General features: G+C 36.3%; 1 protein-coding gene across 2 annotated transcripts in view; it reads left to right on the top strand.

Moving 5' to 3' along the window:
* Positions 1–23,083, top strand: part of VCL (vinculin) — a 111,721-nt gene that overhangs the window by 40,885 nt on the left and 47,753 nt on the right. For both annotated transcript variants that reach the window (XM_044659056.1, XM_044659055.1), the window contains exons 2-5: positions 3,268–3,338; positions 19,416–19,566; positions 20,250–20,358; positions 22,077–22,199. In XM_044659056.1, coding sequence (XP_044514991.1) covers positions 3,268–3,338; positions 19,416–19,566; positions 20,250–20,358; positions 22,077–22,199 — 454 coding nt within the window. The remainder of the gene's footprint in view (positions 1–3,267; positions 3,339–19,415; positions 19,567–20,249; positions 20,359–22,076; positions 22,200–23,083) is intronic.

Raw genomic sequence — 23,083 nt, 5'->3', positions numbered from 1 at the left:
AAAAATGATAAAGGCTGATATAATAATATATATTAAATTTATATAATAATATATAAATTTATATAATAATATATAAATATATATAATAATATTAATTAAAGCCATGCTGATAGGGATAAAATCATTAGGCCACGCACCTGTTAGAATTCAAACTGCCGCCTCAGCCATTTTTTTACCTCTTGTCCCTTCCTGCGCCTCGTAGCTAAGAGCGTGACTTCCTCCTCACCCAGGAGATTTAACCCCTCTCTTACATCATCATACTTCCTGTTTGCCATGAGGAATCATAGGAAATGTAGTTTCAAAGTCCCTCATATATCCATAGGTGTCTGCTAGACACTTCCCTGAATTTTAAACAAACATATTGTATTGCTTAAATCAGACACACCATTTTATGATTTTATTGATATCCATTTTAAGCTTTAAGGAGCTAATAGGAATAGGAATTTTTAATTTTATTTCTTCCCTTGGACCAATCTCCTGTTCCTAGTAAATCAATATTTTTCACTCTAAAATATTCCATTTTAAGTGTGGCACTTTGTAGCACCATTTGCTTTATTTAATGCACAAGTATATTAAGAATGGACAGACCTCTTTTCTGCCACAGGCATTCTTAGAATTATTAGGTACCAATGGATTCTGTAATAGTTAAAATTTTTTTTAACAACAGCCTTCTAAATAAGAACCTTAAGTAAAATAAATCTCAAAGTATAGTTTTTATTCTTTCCTTACCTCACCCCTTTCCCAAAAGCAGAAAAGTAATTAATTAAAAGCATCATAATAATAACACATTTATATTTAGTCCTTTAAGGTTTGTAAAGGATTTTTTTTACAACAAAGGATTTTTTACAAGAACATTATGAGATAATTATATGCTTTCATTCTCAAGAGAATTAAAATTACAGATAACATAGAGGATATTAGAAAGACACATGGGCATGAGTAGGTTGAAGTATATTATTATTATTTTTTTAAACCCCTGTACTTCGGTGCATTGTCTCATAGGTGGAAGATTGGCAAGGGTGGGCAATGGGGGTTAAGTGACTTGCCCAGGGTCACACAGCTGGGAAGTGTCTGAGGCCAGATTTGAACCTAGAACCTCCCGTCTCTAGGCCCGACTCCCACTCCACTGAGCTACCCAGCTGCCCAGGTTGAAGTATATTATTAACGATAATTTGTGTGAGAAATCATAGGTAAGAAACTATTAAAGAAATGCAGTCCTGGAAAAGGATGTAGGTTGGTCATATAGTGAGAATGAGAGACATCATATTGGCTAACCCAAGGAAGAACAAGATTGGGAGCAATCCATAAGTCCTCCTTGACGGAGGATTTATGAGAAAACATGAATAGGAATTGCATAGGATGCGAGAGCAAGAAAAAGTGGAGATCTGCCTTGGTACATGGAGTGCCCATACCACTGTAATAATGGAGTCATTCAGTAATGCTTTTCTTCCCCATCCTGAGCCAGTAGCCCTTTGGAAAACTTATCAAAAGGATTGTCCATGTCAATATTAGTTATTTTATTTTCTTATTTTTTAAAGATCCCTCCCTGTGAGTTCATCAGTATGTGAAACTCTTACCTTGGAAGCCCCCAGTGCATGGGCAGCTTATCTCTAACATTCTGTTTTAGGGGATTGTTTGGGACCCTAATAAGTAACTTGCTCAGGTCACATAACCAGTATGTTTCAGAGACAGGATTTAATTTCAGATCTTACTGACTTTCAAGATCCCTCCCCCTCCCCCCCTTCTAATTGACTATAACATTTGGCTTCCCAGTTGCTTTATACTTTGTTGAGGTTTGTATCTTTATTATGTTTGAGCTTTACCACTTCTTTAATCATTCAACAAATATTTAAGTGCCTGTATCTTGGGAAGAATTTGTGAGAAATACATATTCTTTCATGTAAAGGATTATTTACATACATATGTGTCTTTCCGGACCTACCCCTGCTTATGGTAAACTAGTGATTGGTGTAGATCATTCTGCCTTATGTATGAAGTCAGTTCTTGGCCTCTTGAGTGGTTTTCTTCAAGAAATAGAGTGAACAATACATTTGGAAATGTTGTATCATCTTTTGGTCTGAGCAACTCTGGAAAACCAGCTGTTGACTTGAAAGGCTTTTATTGTGACACAGAAGCCCTGTTGTATATGAAAGCAATGGTTACTCTTCAGTGGAGTGTGTGTTTTCCCCATCTATTTCTGAGCTGTTAACTTAGAAGAGAAAACTTGGATTCATTAACTTCACAGGACTTAAGTTGCCAAAAAATTGTTGATTAGGAATATTTTAAAGTTAAGGTTGCTTGTGCATTTAGAGATTTTCATTTTCATTTTCTTTTTTTCTCTTTAAAATCATTACTAGGCCAGATGGTTCAAATGACAGATTTAAGGAGTTTTTGCTTCAGGGATTGAAAACACCATAAGTCTGCATTTTTTATAAAGAAGGCATATTTCATATCTTTATATTAGAAGTGTTTTAACTCAATTATTTATAAGATATTGGTGTATTACGGTAATTTATCATATTTGTACAGTGCTTTGTAAAGTAAAGGTAGACTAAATCCTGATAGATGTATCATAATATTCTTGAATAGAGTGATTTTAGAAATGTAATATGTTTAATAGAGTGATTTTAGAAATGTAATATGTTTAACAAATACCACATAGTTGGATTATTGAGATTTCTAATAGGTTAATTTGTTTTTTGTTATCTATATTTATTGTTTTTGGAGTCACTGATATTTAAAATTCATGCTATCACCTCAATGGATAGTTAGTTTACATGTTAGAGATGAGGAAACTGAAGCAAACCAGGTTAAGTGACTTGCCCAGGGTCACACAGCTAGTAAGTGTCATATTTGAACTCAGGAAGAGGTGTTCATACTTTTAGTACCTGTCTTAAGTGCTTATCTTGGTGATGACTACCTTCTCATGAAGAGATTCCCAAGGAGGGTCCTTGGCACTCTATTCACTACACCACCTAACTACCCTATTGGACTGGTGACAGACGTTAAATGTTTCATTGCTATTAAACCAAAGTAACTAAGATATTATTGCTTTCATACCACTCTCTATCCTCTCCCCATTTCCATGCTGAGTCTATATGGGAAATATTTATATGAGGAGGTTTAACAATTTAAACCAATTTTATGACCTATTTTCTTTGAATTTTTATGTTGCATGTGGAATATATATGTGATGGTCAAATTTTCCTAGGATTTAGAATTCTAGAGCTAAAGGGTTGACAATTACTCTTTCTTTCCCTCTCTCAGGTTGGAAAGGAGACTGTTCAGACAACTGAGGATCAGATTTTGAAGAGAGACATGCCGCCAGCATTTATTAAGTGAGTGATTAAAAAATTCTACTGTAGTCTAAATACTCTTGCCAAGTAGAAGCTTCAATTTTAGTATTCTTAGGAGGTTAAAAATAATTGACTTAAAAAGCAAAATTCCTTTTAGTAAGCCTCTGTGACAAAAATAGGAGTCTTGACTTCTTTAGATTTTCAGCTTTGATTTTAGTGATTAACATTTTTACCATTCAGAAGTTCCTCTGTGTTTTGCATTTTTTATTAGACTAGGCCAGAATCCCACTCAGTGTAATGAGTGAACCCAAGCCATACACTAAATGCTTTTGCAGATAGCCTGATTTATTATAGAATGGGTGCTTTTGCAGTATCAAACCTTATTTCATTTCTGTAAAACATTTTATTCTTTATGCTTCAGAAATTAAAGAACAGAAATCATTGTTTTCTAATGGATTCTATTGGCATATAATTATGATGCTCCTTATGGGTTTATCTAAAGAGATCTTTTTCTCCTCTAGTTTCTGATCTCAAGGACAGATAAGATGAACAGGCAGTCACAATACAAAGTAGTATGTGGTCACTCCAAAGAAGAAATTGGAAGTGATGTAAGAGATGGAAACAGTAGGGATGGCTGCCTTCTGGCAGGGAAGGTAGTGGGTAGGTTGGGAGGAGGGTGAAGTGGAAGATCAAGGAAAGCTTCATGAGGGAGGTGATATTCATCTTGAATCAATATGCCTCTTCATCTTACCTGGGGGTGGATATATTTTCATTTAAATGGCAAGAACTTGTTTAAGAGACTTATTACCAAAATATTACAAATGCAGAAGCTGTTCAGTGAACTATATGTCAAGGACGGTGGCCATTAATGAACCGTTTTTGCACAATTTAAAAATGGTTTTGTACCCTAAAAATTTCTTTGAAGTCCCTATGTGTCTCTCTGATCATATCATGCCTTGAGTCAAAAATCTTAGATGGCCCTTTTTACCTGTGACATAAAATTTGGATTCTTTCTTTGCTTGACATTGAAGGCTCACTATGATGCTTCCATTCTAATAAATGCCTCCAGAAAAATGATAAGGACCTCAAAGACTGGAAATGGAAGCATCTCTTCAGGTGGAAGCATCTGTCAGAATGTATATATATATGTTATAGTATATGATGCTGATACAGAGTGATATCAGCAGAACCTGAGGATCAATTTATGCAATTACAATAACAAAAATAATGCAAAGACTAAAACTTGGAAAGATAGAAGAATTCCAATCAATTCACTGACATTGGTCATGGATATGCAAGATACTGAAACTATGATTCTAGGGGACTGAGGATGATGCAATCCACTTCTTGACTAAGAAGTGAAGGATTTAAGGTGCAGAATGAGATAGATTTTTGCATCTATGGAACATGTGGGAATTTGTTTTGCTTGACTATTCATAATTGTTGTAAGGGTTTTCTTTTTACTTTTTTGAGTAGAGTTAAGTTTGAAGGAGGAAAAATAAATCCTTCTTAACTGAAAAAAATAAAATTAATCAAGAGAAGAAATGCAAAGAAACTTAGTAAGATATAATTTTACATCTTAAAATCAGCTCCTAAACTGAATATTATTTTCTAGCAGTAGGGAAAATAGATTTATTTTTTAGAAACAATCTGAAACTGATAAGTGGGTAAACTCTAGTATGTAGTAGGAGCCCATTGGAAAACCTCTTTGGGGAACACATTTTTAGTCATGTGGTCACAAAGCTAACCAGATAGAATTTGAAGTTTGCAGATTTTGCATAAGATTGACATGACATTTGCCTACCAAAGTATAAGATAATATACCGTTTTTCATAATTGCTCTCTCAAATTTGTATAACTCCAGTCTCATCTTAAATCTGTATTCAGAACTTTTGAATGGCACCTAACTGCAGAATAAAGTATAAATACTTTATCTTTTTTCCAATTTGGCTTCCAACAGACCCACCATTTGTGTTCCTCAGACAAGATTATACTGTTGTGCTCCTTCTGTGTGGTTTCCATTAAAAGCTTTTAAGTTTCACTTTATCTTATACAATTTGGCTTATCACAAAATAAATACTTTGATTATCATAAAACAAATGCCATGAAGAGAAAAATTTTGTGACATTACAAGTAAGAAGAATAGCAGAAAGTATCATCACATTCCCTTTTGTTTTGCACTCAAATGGTATCCTGCCTTTATTCCTGCCTCTATTTTGAACCTATAATTCCAGTTTATTTCCAACTACTCTCCTTCACATCAAATTTCCTATTCCCCAAACATGTCCTTTACTTTTCCACCGTCTTACTTGTTTTTGCTTATGTGTTGTTCTCCATGCCTATAATGCCCTTCCCACCATCTACAATTAAAACTACCCAATCTTTAAGACCCAGCTCAAAATACCATTTGCCTAGCAAAATATATTACTATTTTAAACTGTCAGATGCTTTCATTTTTAGCCTCAATATTCCTCTAGTTACCTTGAATTCATTCTATCTTGGATTGTTTTGCTTGTTTGATAAGGAATATTGCTTATATTTACAGAGTATGCCATTATTGAATAATGTCATACATTAACTACATTTCTTGGTGACTGGCTTATTTAATTCAGCGATTTAATTTTTGTTTTATCTCTTTACATAATTAGAATATAATCCTGAACTATGCTACTTCCATTCTTCAGATGCTAAGAGAACCTTGTAACAGGATTAAAGCATACTTGTTTTGGCTTTCTTTTGACCTGAATTAAAGGGCAGTTTTCATATTTCTTAGGCCTTTAGCTCTTGTTAATTATCTTTTTCTTTTTCTTTCAGTGAGATCTTAGGTTCCAACTAAATAAACAAATCTCTTTAATACTTGAAGTTATTTGTGGTAAAACAAATATTTTTAAATTATCTTGTAGGTTTTTATAAAAGACAAAGGAATGTCTTAATTTAGAATTCATTGTCATGGCCACTATGGGCACTGCCCCCTAATTGTATGTAGAGAGAATGTGCCATATGTGTATCTACTTAATGTGAACCTGTGGCCTTTTCTGTTAGTGGTATAATAAAAGACAGCATCCCCAAATTCCTCTGACCAAGTTTTCCTTAAATATTCATTCATGTTTGACAGCTGCTTCTCTGCATTTTTGAACTATAGCAAACTCTCAGGCTTTAAATAGTTTTACCTTTGAGCTTTCAATAGTGATCCCAGTTGGATGCCATTGCTTTTCACAAACTTCCCCAAATAAAACAGTTCATAAAGTCTTAAATATGATCTTCCCTGTGGTGAACTTTGAGTGATCTTAACAATTTGTAAAACGTTTCTAAGCAGCTTGGTGATGAAGAAATAATTTTTGACTCATTTTGCCTTTACCTTTAAAAAAGACACTTTGCTGGTGATTTTTAAATTAGTTTACAGAGCAAAAAGTAAACTGAAATAATTCTCATGAAATGTAAAAGGACTTGGAGAAAAGCTTCTAGCTCATCAGTTGGTGGATAATGCCCCCCCAAAAAAGAAAAGTTGAAATTGGTTCTTCTGGAACTTAAAAGGATTTAAAGAAGAAACCTCTAGAGTATTGGGTAGATTTTCTTTCTTTTTTTTTTTTTAAACTTTTTTTTCTTTACTAGTGTTTTAGGTTTTTCCCCCACTTACATGAGAACACATTTTTTGACATTTGTTTTTTAACATTTTGATTTCCCTATTCTTTCGTTCCTTCCCCTGTCTCTTCCCTGAGATGGTAAGCAATTTACTATTGGTTATACATGTGCTATCATACAAAACATATCTCCATATTCCTCATGTTGTAGAAAACAACACATTAAAAAAACCTGAGGAATGACCTGCTTTGTTCTGCATTCAGACTCCCATCAATTTTCTCTCTGGAGGTGGATAGCATTTTTATTATTATTATTTTTTTAAACCCTTAACTTCTGTGTATTGGCTCCTAGGTGGAAGAGTGGTAAGGGTGGGCAATGGGGGTCAAGTGACTTGCTCAGAGTCACACAGCTGGGAAGTGTCTGAGGCCAGATTTGAACCTAGGACCCTCCTGTCTCTAGGCCTGACTCTCAATCCACTGAGCTACTCAGCTGCCCCCTGGATAGCATTTTTCATCATAAGTCCTTTCAAATTGTTTTTGATCTTTGTATTGATGAGAGTTAGCTAAGTCCTTCATAGATGTTCAAATCATACACTATTGTTGTTGCTGTGTATAATATTCAAGGAGTTAGTGAGCTTCTTTTCCTGAAATTTTTTCTTAAAAAATTTTAAATCTTGGATTTTATGAAAATTATACATCTTGAACACTTAGACTAAATCATAGTCATAGTGAATTGACTTTTTTTTCCCCCCAAATTCCTACAACATTGAATTGTCCCGTCTTTTGTTAGTTGGATGGGCATGCGCTAATAGCATAGTTATTTTAATTGGCATTTTGGTTATTTTTCATTTTGCCTAAGTAAACTAATTTCCCACGTTCCACCTCCCTTCCTCCCAGGGCCCAAGGGGGAGTCCAAGGGGATAGCTGGATGTCTGGGTCAGGTCAAAGAAATCAGAACCCACAGTTGGTACTCCAGGGATATTTATAGTGCCAGTTCCAACGGTTTGACTGTGAGACCAGGGACTGGCTGGGTCAACATTCCGTTTCCCTAACTGCCAAGATTGTTTCTGGTGATTTTGCAGATGCAAGAGATTCTTGCAGCAATCCTGCATTACAGTAGAAAAGTCCATTACATTTGATTGTACCACAGTGTATCAGTCTCTGTGTACAATGTTCTGGATCTGCTCCTTCTACTCTGCATCAGTTCTTGGAGGTCTTTCCAGTTCACATGGAATTCCTCCAGTTTCTTATTCCTTTGAGCACAATAGTATTCCATCACCAGCATATACCACAATTTGTTCAGCCATTCCCCAATTGAAGGGCATACCCTCATTTTCCAGTTTTTTGCCACCACAAAGAGCCATAAACATTTCTTTACAAGTCTTTTTCCCTATGATCTCTTTGGGGTACAAACCCAGCAATGATATGGCTGGATCAAAGGGCAGGCAGTCTTTTAGCACTCTTTGGGCATAGTTCCAAATTGCCATCTAGAATGGTTGGATCAGTTCACAATTCTACCAGCATTAATGTCCCAGAATTGGGTAGATTTTCAATGGTGGATCTAAGGGAAAACATAGACAAGAATCCACACTAGATAATATGTTGTGGGAAGAAATGTTCATGTCTATGAAATCATAGATACATTGAAAGGTATTGATGTAGTTAAATTTCTATAAACTGTAGTAAATAAAATCTTATCATTTGAATCATGTAGAAAAGTGATGTCAAATAGAAACTGGACCACTAAACTGTAAGCCAGGGATCTTGCTGGCAGCATATTTGACTTTAAAAACCACATGTTAACACTATCTGTGTTATATTGTATTTTTATTTATTTAATTTTATTTTTATTTGGAATATTTTATTTTTATTTTATCAAATATTTCCAAGTCACATTTTTTGATCTGGTCCTGACTATACTTGAGGACTATTGAGTCATTGTATTTGACACCTCTGATGTAGATAATATTTTTTCCAGGGCAGAAAGCAGTAAGGGCTAGGCAATGGGGGTCAAATTATCTTCCTTCTTTTTTGGGTATGGAACTTCCCAATAATAATTCTGTTTGATAGCATTTAACAAAGCTCTGTGTGTGTGTGTGTGTGTGTGTGTGTGTGTGTGTGTGTGTATGTTCTATCTTTATCTTCATAACTCTTTGAGATAAATATTGTGATTGACCCAGGGTTTCCATTTGGTAGATGAGCAAATTGAAACTCTGAGAAGCTCAAAGATTTGCTAATGGTCACTCAGTTTCTAAGTTGCAAAGCTAGAGTTTGAACATAGGTTTTCTGATTAAACTCAATGCTCTCTATACTTTGACAGCTTTTTCCTTTCTAAATAATAACTTTTATTAACAATAATATTAATGTGCCTCACCTTCCTCATTCCATGTTTTTGACCTTTATGGTGTAGGAGATGCCATGCTGAACTTGGACTCCAGAAGACTTGGCTTGGGAAGTTCCTTTCCTCAAACACTTGCTAGCTGTGGGGGCCCCAATTTGCTCATCTGTAAAATGAGAAAATTGTATTTGAAGGTCTGTAAGGTCCCTTCTAGCTCTTAAGTCTTTGGGCATAGGATCTTATGAGATGGTTCCCAACAATCAAACCCAGCCCTACGAAGTATGCTCCTGTAAAACATTTAAGGAAAACCACTAATAGTCATTGCATTTCATAATTCATATCACTTTCCACTTTTGTTAATAGAAAAGAAAGATTCAGCCTTTAATTTGAATCATTTGGTTTTAACATTATCCATTGTCTTGGCTTGCTCTCTTTGAGTGTTATCTTTATTTACTTGACAGTAGTTGAATAGGTATAGTTTCTTTTGGCTTTACTTTCTTCACTATGTATTGTTTAGTCTGTGTATTCACTATTCGCTATGTATTGTCTTTCTATCACTTCCTGAATTTTTAATATTTATTGTTCCTTTTGTGGCATAATACTTTTACATAGTGTTAAAAAAAAACCTCAGTTTTTTTTTAACCATTCATCAATCTTTAGGCACTTATTTTATTTCTAGGATTTTATTCCAAATGGTGTGGCTACAGGAATTTTTATGGATAAATCTTGTTTTCATTTGCTTCTTTGTAGTATGATTGCAGTCTCTGGGTCAAAGTGTATGGAAAATTTAGTCACTTTTTGTTCCTAGTTAAAGAAGTGGAAAGAGTGAAAGTAGAAAAAGTGCAAAAAGAGGGTAGAGAAGATGTCTAGCCTATCATACTAAATATTGCTCATTGCTCTGGTGCTCAGCCCGTTAGCGCTTGTTAACACTTAGCACTTGTTAACCATGGTCCGGAGGACCCAGTGTTCAACCCATGTGGCCTTCTTCAAGAGGGGAAGGCCTCTCCGGAACTAATCTTTCCAGAAGCCAGGAAAAGAAGGCCAGCTACTCACTCACCCAAGAACCAAGGTCAGAAGTCAAAGCCAAGGTCCAAGGCCAAAGTCACCTCCAAGAGGCAGGTCACCAGCTAAAGCTGTTTAGGACTTTTTATAGTCCTTTCTTGTCCTTTCCCCTCTTCCCAGGGGCCAATCAGAGCTTCCAAATTGCCTAGCACTGCCCAGGGGGGCAGTGTCTGTGGGATCCACCTTTTATCCACTGAAGGTGTCAACTCCTATCAAAGGATTCACAAGTTTCTGATTGATTGGGTTAAAAGGGTGGAGCTCTCCATGTAAGTGACTTGTGAATTCTTTTACTTGATAACAAAGTGTTAAGTAGGGGTTTCTTAGATTGATTAACTCAAAATAGACTGAGAGAATAAAGAATTCCCTTTCACAGTCCCCACTGTGATTCTTTGAGAGACTAGTCTTCCCATTGAATCATTTAGCATAACCAGCTTATACCTCTAAAAGTCTTCTAGCTATAGGTGTATATAATATTGCACTTTCTAAGAGAAAACTGCAATAGTTAGAGATAAGAGGGAAATAGAAGAGAGAGCAAAACCAGTGTTTGCTAGGTGCGTTGACAAAAAGACAATTAGAGGGCAGTCCCATTTGGCATAAGAGTTTACATTCAGAATAAATGTGTTCAACCTCCTTCATTTTAATCAATTACACCTCAAAGTTCATTCTGGATCCTTTGATGCAGTGGAGGTTTCTTTATGGCACTTTCTCCAAAGACTTCATTTTCTTGATTCAAGGAGTTAGTGAGCTTCTTTTCCTGAAATTTTTTCTTAAAAAATTTTAAATCTTGGATTTTATGAAAATTATACATCTTGAACACTTAGACTAAATCATAGTCATAGTGAATTGACTTTCTTTTTTTCCCCCAAATTCCTACAACATTGAATTGTCCCATCTTTTGTTAGTTGGATGGGCATGAGCTAATAGCATAGTTATTTTAATTGGCATTTTGGTTATTTTTCATTTTGAATAGCATTTTACTATTAAAAAAGACCCCTTACCTTCTGTTTTGGAATTAGTACTGTGTATTGGTCCCAAGGCAGAAGAGTAGTAAGGGTTAGGCAATAAGGTTTAAGCGACTTGCTCGGGGTGACCCAGCTTGGAAGTATCTGATACTAAATTTGAACCCAGAGCCTCCCATCTCTAGGTATGCCTCTCAATCCACTGAGCCACTCAGCTGCCCCCTCGCCTTTTACTATTATTAATTTCCTCTTAAAGCTAAGTAAACTCAGGTTCTTTAGGTATTCTTTATAGGAACTATTTTCTAAGCCTTAAAAAGAAAAATTTTTTTTTGTATATAACATAAACTACTTTTGGATCCAGAATTGTACATAATGCTTAGAGGACTGAGCAATGTTAAAAATAGAGTGAAAAAAGTCACCTCTTGGTTCTCAAATAATCTATAACTATTTAGATAATTCAGTGTCATGATTGTTTTTTTTAACTACCCTATCAAATTATTGACTCATGGTTAACTTGCTATTTACTGGTACCATTGGTTAATATCAAGCCACTGAAGAACTATAATATTTGAGCAGATTTGTCATGGCTCCACTGTTTCTGATGGAAAAAGTTTGTTATGGAAATCTTGACTAATCTTTTCTATTTTTTATCAATTTGTTATCCTTCCAGTTTCATCCCTAATGCATTTAGAATGATCTGGCTTAATTTTGGAAGCAGCATGATTTAATGGAAAAAACCCTGCTTTGAGTTCAAATCTCACCTCTCATGTTTCCTGTGGATGTGTAACTTTGGTTAAGTAATTTAACCTCAATGGACCTCAGTTTTCCTCATTTATAAAGTGAAGGGATTGGAATGACATGATCTCTAAAGTTCTAATTCCTGAAGAATCTGTGGATAGATTTCAGAAGATCTGAGATCCAGGATGTTTTAAAAAAATTTTTTTAATATTTATTTATACTAACCTTTGTTAATTTTTTGTAGTCCTACGTATTTTATTTTATGCATTCAATAAAACGTTATTCTGAGGTTAAAGAATTTAAGAAGCCCTGCTGTAGTCCATGATCCTATGATCTTAATTGGGCCTTTTTCCATACTTTATGTAAATTTGTTTTCCTCTTCTTTTTCTTCGTTAATGAGCTGACATTCTTCCCAATCCCATCAACTTCCATAAGATTGTATGGATGAGTTTATACTGTAGACTGGTGTTTCCTTTTGTTGCCATCTTTTTCAGCTTGCTAAGACCGGTTGTTTCCTCTGTTTCAAGCAGTTTCTAGATTTTTTTGTTTTTTCTTTAAGACTATTGCTCTATATTGGTTGGATTTAGGAAATGGTGAGTCTACTGTCAATGTCCTTTCTTTTATTATTTTCTATTTTTAGCATCAACAGTTTGTTTACATCTAATTAATTCTGATCTTTTTGTAGTAAGTTTTGATTTTGATTGTTTCTTTAATAAATCAGTGGCTTACTTGTGTACAGACAGTTGATTTTTTTTTTTTAATGTCAGCTGAATAGCAAGTCATTTCCTGCCTGTAAGAATAAAATTAACTTGCCTTAATCCTTTTCTACTATGATCTTAATCCTTTTTCACTATGTCCATTGTGTTCTAGCTCCCCCCCTTTTCCACTCCCCAACTTTCTTAAAGAAAGGATTTGTAATATATGGAAAGGAAACTTCTATATAAACTACTGCCCTTCTCTTCTTTTTACTCCTGAACCTACTTTTGTCAAATATATTTTTCAACATTTTCTCTTTGCAATGAAGTAATTGAGTGTTCAAAACATGTTGCTTTAATTTGGAGGGTATGATCAAGTTCTTTGTAGAATTCCTCTACTTCTCCATCCTTGCTGCTAGTGCAGAGGCTACGGTTTTCTCCTGGTTAGCCTTTTGCAAATTCTTATCCTGATATCCGTACTATATGATAATCAAGTTCCCATGTTCTTTATTATCATTGGAATTCCAATAACACCATCTCTGCCAACTTCTTTGTCTCTTCCTTCTACTTAACTGCAGCTTCCTTTTATTTTCTGGCTTAATTGTTTATTTATTTATTTATTTTTAAGCCCTTACCTTCTGTTTTAGATCAATATTGTGTATTGGTTCCAAGGCAGAAGTGTGGTAAGGGCTAGTAAATGGGAGTCAAGTGACTTGCCCAGGGTTACACAGGTAAGAAGTGTCTGAGTTCAGATTTGCACCTAGGACCTCTTGTCTCTGGGCCTGGCTTTCAATCCACTGAGCCACCCAGCTGCCCCCTCTGGCTTTATTAATAGTGAGAATATCAAAATTGACAGAATTCAGTTCCTCCAGTACTGTATATGCTGGTTACTCAGTAGACCAGAATTTCGAACTGAGAATTGCCAGAAATTCAAATTGAGAACTAATAGTCTTAAAAATGGTGTGATTCTTAGCCTACCTCTTTGTCCCCTCTGCTATTATTACTGGCATTGACTTATTTTGTATCTTTCTTTGTTTCATATGTTGATTCGACCAAATCATTTATTACAGACTGGTCAGTTTAGTGATGAGTGGCTCTCTTCTTAGCCACAGTTTTCTGCCCCTCTTATACTTTATTTGAATTAATACTTTTAAACCAGATACTTAAGAATATTAAATTAAAAATCTTAAGAATATATATTCATTCTTGTCTCAATCCAAAATAAGTTAATTTGAAATAATTTTGGTGGAGTTTTGATTTTTTTTTCGTGGGAGAGGGGGATTAAGTCTCTTACTATGATATCCTTGTCTTGGCAGGGAGGAGCGAGTTGTGGCCTTATGTGGTTTGGGATGCTTTCAGTATGACGCACTGCTCTTTATTTCTTTTTCTGAATGTACACATATAGGTCTTTTCAGTATCATTCTTTGACATTAATAGACTGAGAAAGCCTCTTTGCAGGGTACTGTACAGTTTGGACAGATCAAAGAGATATTCACTGACAAAGCCAGTGGTATCTTTTAAGTTTGAGAGCAGGCAGTCTAGAACATTAGGTTTTATTTGTTTTACATGATGTTGGCTATCTCCTTGAATCTTGTGTTGTACACTTGCTACATGTTGAACTTGATTAAAGCCTATCAAGTATAGACACATCATGTTCCCATTAACATGTGGGCTTGATTTCTGTAAATTATAACTGTGCTGCTAACTAGAACTCTCCAGCTACCATATCTATGACTCATAGTTCTGTGGGTAGCTATAGCTCAGACTTCCAAATGACTAATAGGCAGGGAACTTTGACTTCTCTCAGAATGGTGCCTCCTTCTGGAGTAAAAATGGGCTTACCTTCCATTTAGAAACAATAAATTAACATTATATTGTACTTTATTTTGTTAAACTTTTTTTTTAAACTCTTAACTTCTGTGTATTGGCTCCTAGGTGGAAGAGTGGTAAGGGTGGGCAATGGAGGTCAAGTGACTTGCCCAGGGTCACACAGCTAGGAAGTGTCTGAGGCTGGATCTGAACCTAGGACCTCCCGTCTAGGCCTGGCTCTCAATACACTGAGCTACCCAGCTGCCCCCCTGTTAAACATTTTCCAGTTACATCTCTTGCTCACACCAACCTGTTCCCTTCTTTTCTTCTTCCCCCTTACATGTAAAAAAACAAAAACAAAAACAAAAAACCCTTAGAATCAATACTGTATTTTGGTCCTAAGGCAGAAGATCAGTAAGAGCTAGGCCATGAGGGCTAAGTAACTTGTCCAGAGTCACACAGCTAGGAAATGTCTGAGGTCAAATTTGAACCCAGGACCTTCCATGTCTAGGCCTGGTCTTCTAACCACTGATCTACCTTCCCCCTTACACTTTAATTCTTCCCTTACCCAATAAGGCCTTGTTTTTAATTAAAAGTACTATGAATAGTTTTGATTGTTATGATGTTATAAAGGGATAAGTATGCACCCTGAAAGAAACTATCTAAAGAAGAAGTCCCAAAATATAAAAACTTTTTGTGCCTGGGGATATTTGACTCCCATGGAGTTAGATTTTTTAGAGTGTTCTCAGTAGCACATTTGTTTCTTACATGTATTTTTTATGTCATCTACATTCTACCTGGAAAAAAATAGACAGTCAATTATGAATGACTATTGCCCAGTTTTATACCTCAAATCCCTTTAACATAATCTCTTATTTTGTCTTACTTTGTTCCAGTCTTGAAGGAAGAAGTTGTTCTTCTTGCCATGGTCAACACACTCATCTCTCCTCCATTTGTGCTTTTGATCAGTTGGATCTACTCCAATATCACAGGGGACCCATCCAGTCTCTTTGCCTCTTCTTCTCCTTCCCTACTGTGGGCCTACCTTCTATACTCCAGGAGCCAGTTAGCCTCTCTTCCTGTTGACCTTTTCACTGGGGTGGGTTGGGAGCAGATGCTTCTTTTTTTCTCTTCCTTGCCTCCTGCTTTCCCTCTGCACCCTGCTCAGGCTTCTCCTGGCTTTGCTTAGCCTGCAGCCTGCAGCAGCTAGGTGGCCTTCCTTGGCTGTTATTCACTTATTACCTAGTAACTTATTACTAGTCAGGATTTCTCTCTGCCTTCCATTTTCCTTGTAGCCTCTGGAGCTCTCCTCAAGTGCAGTGCTGTTGAAAAATTATCGGAGCTAAAGACTAAGCCCTGGCTCTGCCTCTGAACTCTTTGCATGGCTCAATTCATCTCTCTGGGCCACAGTGTTCTTATCGGAGATGTCAAATCTGTGATCTATATCCCTTACTTTCCCATTCTTTCTGCTTGTAGTGCTCATTGGAACTGAGCTTTCTCTTGAAGGTAGTGTGTCTCTTGGCCTCCTGTCCCTTCTCTCATAAATACCCTCCCACACACAGTCTGGAGTGTATTCTCTTTGCTGCTTAATGGCACTTTTAACCCTCCCTTTGCCACAGTCTTCTGGCAACACCTTTACAATTGTTTCCATCTGTTCTGATCTTTGTTCCTTTTGTCTGTGGATGTCCAGGTTGTTGTCCCTCCTTCCCAATAAATTCAGTATCCGTTCATATTGAACTTAATGCAGGATGAGCTAGACTGGCATCTTTTCTTCTGCGTATCTTGTCCTCTTCAAACACTCTGGTCTCTCAGTTTTTGGTGTGTTTTTTTCCCAGCCTCCTCAACTCCCATGAACCTCTGTGTCTAGTTTGTCTCAACCATGGGCAAGTGGTCAAACATTGCATTCCCTTCTTTTCTTAGATGACTTCCCATACAGACACACTAGATTTTCACCAGATGCCAGAATTCCTAGTTAGAGTGTGGCCCTTGATCTTATCACTCCATTTTGGGGAACTTCTCCTCACATACCTCTTCCCACAATTACAAATTCTATTTTATCCTTTTCTTTATCCTCTTTCCTATAGCTACATATCTTCTGTCCTTCCAAAAAAAAAAAAGCCTTCCCATGACTGTTACCCTCAGGAGCTGTTGTTGTCCTTTATTTTGTAGCCAAACTCATAGAAAATCCCATCCCCACCAGGGATTGGAAGAAAGGCATTAAACGTGGTCCCTGGGAGATTAAGAGCCATTATCAAAGCTTACAGTACAATTCATGGGTGTGGAAAAAAAAGATAACAGTGATACAGCAAGATTCAAAAAACTAGCATGGAGACTCATAGGCTGGCAGAGCTAGAAGAATTCTCTGAAGGCACCAATTTCTATCTGCCAGAGTTAGAATCCTGTCTGTAAAGTAACTTATGACAAGTTTACCAACGTTTCAGTGGATAATTGCAGTGACCTTTTCTTAGTCATTATTTATTTTGATCTCTAGCATTTCACACTATTGATCTCTCTCTCTCCGCTCCTCCTAGATATTCTGTCAGTTTGATTTTTATGACAAAGGCTTCTTCAGGTTCATCTCTCTGTCTGACAGCCCCTTCCTAGTCTTTTTTGCTGAGTATTAGTTGAGTCATCATCCATGTCCTATTCCTAACTTTGGCTGTTCCTGTAATGGAGGATTATTAAGAATGTAATCTAAATGGTTTTGTGGGTTCACACTGGGTTGAAAGAGAGACAGGAATGTCTGATGGTCTGGACCAAACAGGATAGGAAGACCAGGGTTTACTGCCAAGCTGTTAACTGTCACAAGAATGGCAGTTTGACCAACAGTCACTTAGCTCACCTAGGTTAGAGCCTATATAACCAGCAGGCAACAGGTAAAAGTTGTAACAGTTTTAATTGAATAAACAAATAAACAAGGATGGGTATTAGGGATTCTGCTTTTAACAACTAAGGACAAACCACAGGGGACAGGAAAGGACTTGACTACACTATTCTATTGACCTAAGCCAGGTAGGGCCCAAAGGAAACAGTATTGAAGTCACAGGGGAAAAGCTCCTCCAAACCTGGTTCCAGCCAGGTATGGTCAGCTCAGCTAAAGGGCCTGAGGATGGCTTTCAATTGGGATCTCACGGTAAATCAAGGATGGTCTCAGGATGCCAGGAGCCAACTCCACTAGGACAGGTGATCCAAGGTACCCAGGTAGGGAGAGAGTTTGCCATGCTGTACACCAGATCACAAACCACTTCCCCACTTGGTGCTGCTCTGCATGTCTGTTGTCCACTGCTGAAAGCCTCCACCTCTCTCAGGATCTCAGGGAATCTGGATGCCATTTTCCCTAACTCTGAGTTCTCCCAGGGTTAGCAACAATTATGTCCCCAACCACTATTGAGTCTCCCCAAGTCCAAGCCCCACTTCCTGCTTCTTCATTCCTTCTTGGAATTCTCCAGCCCTTCCTGCCAGGTCCAAATAAACTATATATAATTAATACTAAATAATCTTCCTCACAACTTTCCCCAAGACTTTGCCTTCTCTCTTTCCCTCAATGATTTTGCCAGCTCCCTTGACTTAAATTATCTTTGTGCAGAAGGCTTCTAAATGGATATATTCACCCCTAATCTCTTTCCTGAGCTTCCTGAACTCCCTGCTTGACCTCATCACCTAGATGTCCCCTAGGTGTCTCAAACTTAATGTGTCCAAGCAGAATTCATTATCATTTCCTCTAAACCCATTCTGCTAGGTGGCATTTCTTGACCGAATCAGTCACTAGTTCTGATGGGTACCCATCATCCTTCCAGTTTCCCAGGTTCACAACTTCATTCATCCTTCTTGCTGTCTGGCTAGGTCTACCTCTATCTTTCTTCCACTTGCCTTTTCTTTTTCATTCTCATTCATTCACTATGTCAATGGCCTACCTTCCATCAAGCACATTTATATTTTGTTAAAAGTAATATTAAAAAATGCCCCTTATTGTAGCCAGCTTCTACATGTTGTGCTCCAGGCAGCTACTTCCCTTGTTCATCCCTACTACTAGACTTTGCCTCAATTAGAAATAATTTCTTTCTCCTTAGGATTTCTGGAGTTAATAATCATGTACATATTTTATTTCTCTTACTAAATTGTAAGTTCCCTTAGGTCAGGGACTGTCTTCTATGCTCATAGTTCCTAGCATGGCACCTTGCCCTTAGGAGGCATTCAGGAAGTATTCATTGAATTAATCATGTGTTAAGTCAAAAGAGATTTAAAAATTGATTTCTCAGTTAATGTGCTTTGAATTTCTCAATAGAAATAACTTTGTATTGGTTTCTTACCCTTAGTGGGTCTTGCCTAACTTGTCTTGCTACTCATGATAATAGTCATATAGTAAGACAGTTTCTGAGATGTCCATTTAGCCATATTGGTAGAAAACTTGTGGTTTTAACCTCATATTTCCTTCCTAATAGCCACACTCATTTTTTTTCTCCACATAAGTATGAAGTCACTATGTTTCAGGCACCTTCTTCAAACTTCCCTTTTTTTAAAACTCTTGATCATATCAAGGATATTACTCATTCGTGCTATATCTTTACCAGAGTGTTTGTGTGTCAGTATAAAAACAACACTGAAGGTTGAACCTGCTGCCTTCCTTTCTGTGGAACTGAGTAGCAGTAATGGAATCAGGGCTTAGCACAGACTAGTAATATGCTATAATAGATGGCACATCAGTAAATGTTTGTTGAATGAATGAATGAACGAACTTAAAAGATGTGACCCTTATTAGAAAGCCAAATTTATATGACCATTTGGATATTTGAATGTCCAAGGACTTGATTGTTAGACTTTTTTTTTTTTGAGTGTACAGTAAAAGAATGAATTCGAGTCATTTGTATTTGCACATGTTCTTCTTCTGTTTGGCCTCAGTCAGTGAATATTATTAAGTGCCATTCTGTTCTACACAGGGTTGAAAATGCTTGTACTAAGCTTGTTCAGGCAGCCCAGATGCTTCAGGCAGATCCTTACTCCGTGCCAGCTCGTGATTATCTGATTGATGGCTCAAGGGGTATACTTTCTGGAACCTCTGACTTGCTCCTCACCTTTGATGAGGCTGAGGTAGGTATCTTATTCTTGTGAACATTGCCTGTGTTCTCCCTCTATAGCAGAAAGGGTAAATTATGAGTGTCCACAGTAGGGACTCAGTACCCCAAACAATGAAAAATGCTTAGGTCCTATTCCAAGCTCCTCTAATTAGTTATTTTGGGGCAAATTTTGGCCTCTGTTTTCCAACAAAGCAAGGATTAAGTTTGCCACCCACTTTCTAAGTTGTGAGAATGAGCCATTTATACACACCCACTCCAAACTTGATCTTAAAAGTTATTGACTTCATTGATAGGGAATTTAAGTTTATTTAACATGGTGATGAAATATTAATATCTTCATATCAGTATGACCATCTACTTGACTTAATATTTCTTTGCTTAATCTAGCACACTAAAGTTTATTTGAAGGGCTCTCCATTGAGACAAGGTTTAGACCAATCATTCGGATCGGTCGTAGAGGGAATAGTGCAATGGAAATGTTTCAGGGAGGCATAGTTAGGCTTGCTATAGGGAGAAACTTCCTTACAGTTTCAGCTATCCAAACATGCAGTGGCCCGCTTTGGGAGGTAGTACATTTCTTTCAGTAGAATTTTCAAGTGAAAGTTTTATAGCTATTTCTTAGAGATTTTGTAGATTTTTGATGAGTTTGAAGTTGAATTAGATGGGTCTCTGAGCATTCTGTGATTTTCTTTTTAGGTCCGCAAAATCATCCGTGTGTGCAAAGGCATTTTGGAATATCTAACAGTGGCAGAAGTGGTAGAGACAATGGAGGATTTGGTCACCTACACTAAGAATTTGGGACCAGGTTTGACACTTAGAACTTTCTCTACATTATCTTTGTTTGATCAAGAGGATAGAACTTTTTTCTTTCCTCTCAAAGATATTTGTGAAGAATATAAAAATGTAAAAATACAGAAACTAAGGTTTGTATGCAGGAGGAGGCTGGAATTTATTTGTATACTGTTGAGGTTCCAAAGCTTCCTATTTTGATGATAGTTGATTGAAGATAGTTCACTATGTCTAAATACTTGGGGGGAATATATATAAAAATCCTGTTCCTGTTTGGTGAAGTTACATTCAACCAGATATTGCAAAAGTAGCCTGAGAATGTAGGAAATAGTTTTCCATTGCTGTAATGCTGAAGGCCACCCTGAATTTTGACCTCTCTACTCTGTATTACACAGTATTCCTTCATTGTTTGCCAGCTGGCCTGTGGCCCTTTATGAATCTTAGCTTACTAATGAATCCTCCTACCACCAATGGATTGTTGGTAGCCCAAGACTGAATAATCTAATGAGATTTAAAGAGAATTATGATGTTGTGGTTGCTTAGGTTTTTAAAAAGTTCCTTACCCAAATAAAAAATAAATTTTAGAATAATAATTAAACCAAAGCAGAGGAAATTATTTTAAAATTACAGTTTAAAAACTCATAGTATGAATCCAGTTTTACTTAATGATAGTAATTATAGCCTAGAAGAGAGACCCTACCTGCTGAGATCAATTAAGTTACATAGAAACATTCACATCGCAAATCCCAAATCTTGAACATTTTAGATGACCGCGTTATTAAGGTAACATTGTCTACAAACATTGTCTTCTCAGCATAACTCTGCTCTTGGGATTCATATCATGTTATATATAGTAAGATCCTTTTGAGACCTAAGTAACTAAACTTCCCTATATGTGGATAGATATCCCTTAGATTGAATGCGTTTGATAACAGTGTTATATTGAGCTAAAGTATTGTAATTATGGAAATTTGTATCTATTGTAGATAATCATAAAAAAGTACTTTTAATTTGAAGCATCATGGAAGATCATAGAGATGACTTTCCTTAAGTTTCTTAGTGATTTAGAGAACCAAGTCATTCTTTTGACTTATGCCACTAAAATGTAAATGTTAGACCATTGATGAAAAGACATCAGATGTCTCCTGGTATTATCATTATTTATTCCTTAATACCTTTAATGTAAGCTTTCAAAGTATTCTTTGCTATTAGATTTTGGGAGATTCTTAAATACTATGGGCACAGCTATACCCACAATGCAGCATGTGGATTGGATATATCCAAGTCCTAAATGAAAATACTTCATGGAATCTACATTATTTTTATTGTTATAATATTCAATAACTTTCTGGGGCCCCATTAGTACAGAATTCCTAGCTAGCTATACCTTTGAGAACAGCTTAAAATCTATACATCAAGCTTTAAAGGATTATCTATATTCTTTCTTTTATTGAAATTTTGTTTTGTTGAGTCAGTGGGCCATCAGTGCTTGTAGAATTTATATATTTGTATTTTACATATAATTATGTATTATGTAATATATACATTATATATTTATATTAAATATAATTAATTACACATGTATATATATATACACCTATATCTACATTCATAGAGAGGTTATTTAATTCTCGTTGTTATTGTATTACTTTAACGAGGTTTGACCTAAACCAAGACTGTATCTAGGGTTCATCCTACTGCTTATCACAGATAGTTTTGTTTTTTATGAACTAGGAATGACAAAAATGGCCAAAATGATTGATGAAAGACAACAGGAATTGACCCACCAGGAGCATAGAGTGATGTTGGTGAATTCAATGAACACTGTGAAAGAGTTATTGCCAGTCCTCATTTCAGGTATTTACTTATGTATTTTCATTACAGTGAATTTTAAGTATATGATCTGAGCCTTCAAGTTAGTGTTGTTTTTTTCTTAATGTGATGGATTTTGTATTTCTCTTATATTTTCTTAACTGCACATCACTGTCTTCTTGTCTATCCATCTGTACAAAGAGAAGCAATAATTGATTTGGTAACTAGACATTGTGTCCAGCCAAGTGGCTGTAGATTCAGTTGGTATTAGTTTTTTTGTGTAACTCTCCTAATGGTTACCTGAGATTCTCTTACCCTTTGGCCCAGGGATATTTTCCTAGCCTCCATAAAGACTCTGTCCCTTATAGCTGGTATCTCCCAGACTAACTGGTAAATATTAGATATCCCAGGTTTAGTTTGTAGGTTAGCTTCTTTCCTTATTGGTTTTTTTATGAAGACATTGTAATTGTAATTCAGTTAGAAGCTTTATTATATTAGAGATCTAATTTGAAAATTGTAGAGCAGTATATACTAATATACTCTTCTAGAATTATTATCCTCTTTTATTATCCTCTTTTTTCCAATTTAAAAAAAATCTGAACTTATCACTAAATAAAAAAAGATTTCTGTATACAAAAAAGAACAAAGAGAATTCTACTTGAATCTCAACTTCTCTCTTTCTCTTATTCTTTCTTTACTCTCTCTCTCTCTTTCTTTCTCTCTCTTCCTCCCTCTCCCTCTCTCTTACCTTACCTTCTGTGTTGGAATCAATACTGTGTATTGCTTCCAAGGCAGAAGAATGGTAAGGACTAGGCAATAGAGATTAAATAACTTGCCCAGTCACCCAGCTGGGAAATGTTTAAGGTTAGATGTGAACCCAGGACCTCTCCTTTCTAGGCCTGACTCTCAATCCACTGAGCCATCTAGCT

The sequence above is a fragment of the Gracilinanus agilis genome, chromosome 2 (assembly GCF_016433145.1).
Source record: "Gracilinanus agilis isolate LMUSP501 chromosome 2, AgileGrace, whole genome shotgun sequence".
Taxonomy (NCBI): Eukaryota; Metazoa; Chordata; class Mammalia; order Didelphimorphia; family Didelphidae; genus Gracilinanus; species Gracilinanus agilis.
The sequence above is the reverse complement of the archived record's forward strand: the minus strand, read 5'-3'. Positions and strand labels throughout refer to the sequence as shown.